The sequence below is a fragment of the Daphnia carinata genome, chromosome 5 (genome assembly GCF_022539665.2).
Source record: "Daphnia carinata strain CSIRO-1 chromosome 5, CSIRO_AGI_Dcar_HiC_V3, whole genome shotgun sequence".
In the NCBI taxonomy this organism is placed as follows: domain Eukaryota; kingdom Metazoa; phylum Arthropoda; class Branchiopoda; order Diplostraca; family Daphniidae; genus Daphnia; species Daphnia carinata.
The window spans coordinates 6,398,204-6,400,615 of record NC_081335.1 but is presented as its reverse complement, the minus strand read 5'-3'; the positions used below and the strand labels follow the sequence as shown (position 1 = coordinate 6,400,615).

Sequence of the window (2,412 nt, the reverse complement as noted above, 5' to 3'; positions counted from 1 at the left end):
TAATGTGGGACAGCGAACGAGATATGCTGACTTTCAAGATTCGGAAGCCGCCACACAACGTGACACTCACGAAGCGAGCCTTCCTAAGCATCATCTGTAGCGTCTACGACCCGTTGGGGCTGGTTGCACCAGTTATCTTCGTAATGAAGTCCTTGCTCCAAGAAATCTGGACTAACGAAGAACGGATCGGTTGGGATGACGTCGTACAGGAAACGTAGAGCCAACGTTTCTATTGCTGGTACGACCATCTGGAAAATTTGGTGGCGCTCTCAGTACCGAGATGCTTCCGTTTCAAACGAGGACGTTGGACTCAACAGAACCTCCACGTCTTCACGGATGCAAGCTCCAAAGGGTACGGAGCAGTAGCCTACTTCCGCACTGTATTTGAGGACCATTCCGTCAACGTGTCATTCGTCATGTCGAAAACGCACGTCACCCCGGTAAAAGGTCTCACGATTCCCCGTTTGGAGTTACAGCCGGCAGTAGAAGGCCTCAACCTTGCTCTCACGATTTGTCGTGAGCTGGAAATTGATTTGAGGTAAGTAACCTTCCACACAGACTCGCAAACAGTGCTGCGGTGGATCCACTCGAAGACGTGCCGATTTGAAGTCTTCGTCAACAACCGCATCGGAAAGATACTTCGAAACACGGCGCGTCGACAATGGCGTCATGTTGCTGGAGTTGCAAACCCTGCAGACCTTTGTAGTAGGGGTATCGACCCAAAAGATGTCGACGAATTGGCCTGTTTCCACCGAGGACCTCCGTTCCTGAATTTGGATCCGGCAGAATGGTACACCTGGGAAGAAATCATGGAGCCTGAGGAACGAGACGAGTACGTTATTCGCGTCTTGGCAGTCAAAACTGAAGATGAGAACCATGTCATCGACCGATGCGTCACACGTTTTTCCAGCCTGGTGAAACTTCAACGAGTACTGGCCTGGAGTAAAAGATTTGCCGACAACGCTAGAGCAAAACTACGTGATGAAAAACCAATTGTCGGAGAGCTGACAGTAGAAGAAATGGTAACATCGCTGACAAAATGCATCGTACGCGCTCAAGAATTGGCCTTCGCTGAAGAATTTTACGCCCTTCGCAAGAATCTGAAACTACCACTCAGATCAAAACTTCGCACTTTCCAGCCCTTCCTGGATGAAGTCGGACAGATGCGAATTGGCGGACGTATACTTCAAGCGCCAATCGACTATGCAGCTAAACACCCCATAATTCTGCCAGCATCTCAACTTCTAACGAAAAAGATAATTTGGGATCACCACTTTAGAAACATGCACGTCAAGACAGAGAGATTCCTGACAGACCTCCGCTCTCGCTACTGGATACTTTCTGGACGTAAAGTGGTAAAATCTGTCCTCAACAACTGCTGGCCCTGCAAGCGTACGTCGGCAAAACCCAGCCCGCCGTTAATGGCTTCCCTTCCAGTACATCGTTTAACGCCTCATCTACCCGCGTTCACTTACACAGGGATCGATTACTTTGGTCCTTTGACCGTAAGAGTTGGTGGTCGGGGAAGAAGACACGAAAAGCGTTGGGTCAGCCTATTTACGTGCTTCACCACTAGAGCAGTTCACCTGGAAGTGGCCAACGGGCTCAGTATGGAGGAGTTTTTACTCTGCTTCTCCCGTTTTGTTAGCCTACGTGGAAAACCCAAGGTCGTTTACAGCGACAATGGGACAAACTTTGTCGCCGCCGAGCAAGAGTTACGACAAGCCCTACAAGAACTTGTTGCCAAGCACGAAGAACTTCAGACGTTAATGGCTTGTCAACAAATTGAGTGGCATTTCTCTCCACCCGGGCCCCACTTCGGTGGTGTTTGGGAAAGGATCGTACAATCCTGCAAACGGGCAATGAAGACAAGCATCGGAAATTGTCTAGTCACGGATCAAGTGCTACGGACTGTAATTGCTGAAGTAGCAGCTTTATTAAATGCTCGGCCGCTAACACATCTTAGTATGGACCCAGAAGACCCAGATCCGTTAACCCCAAACCACTTTCTATACGGTGGAGCTCGGCCATACTTGCCCCTACAGTTGGCTGAAGTGGAAGACATGAACGTAACCAACAAGCAGTTTCAGCAAAGTCAAGCCATCCTTCAGCACTTTTGGAACAGATGGCTACGTGAATAGGTCCCCCACTTAATCGAGAGAAGAAAATGGCAAGAAAATAGGCCTAACGTCACCGTTGGAGATCTAGTTATCGCAATCGAACCAAATACCTTGCGTGGGCAGTGGCCGATGGGAAAAGTGTTGGAAGTTATTCCCAGTGCAACAGATAACGTTGTTCGAGTTGTAAAAGTGTAAAAAAAAGTACCAATCATCCAAAACCATGTATTCGGCCGGTGGCCAAATTATGTATCATGGTCCCAGCAAATGAGCAAGAAGTTTACGCAAAGGAAGA

At 48.7% G+C, this 2,412-nt stretch overlaps 1 protein-coding gene across 1 annotated transcript; it reads left to right on the top strand.

The window, feature by feature from the left end:
• The first annotated feature begins 416 nt into the window (after positions 1-416).
• LOC130703040 (uncharacterized) lies at positions 417-2,141 on the top strand. The gene is made up of 2 exons (XM_057524660.1): positions 417-538; positions 710-2,141. The coding sequence occupies exons 1-2, from the start codon at positions 417-419 to the stop codon at positions 2,139-2,141; spliced, it is 1,554 nt and encodes a 517-aa protein (XP_057380643.1).
• Positions 2,142-2,412: the final 271 nt, after the last annotated feature.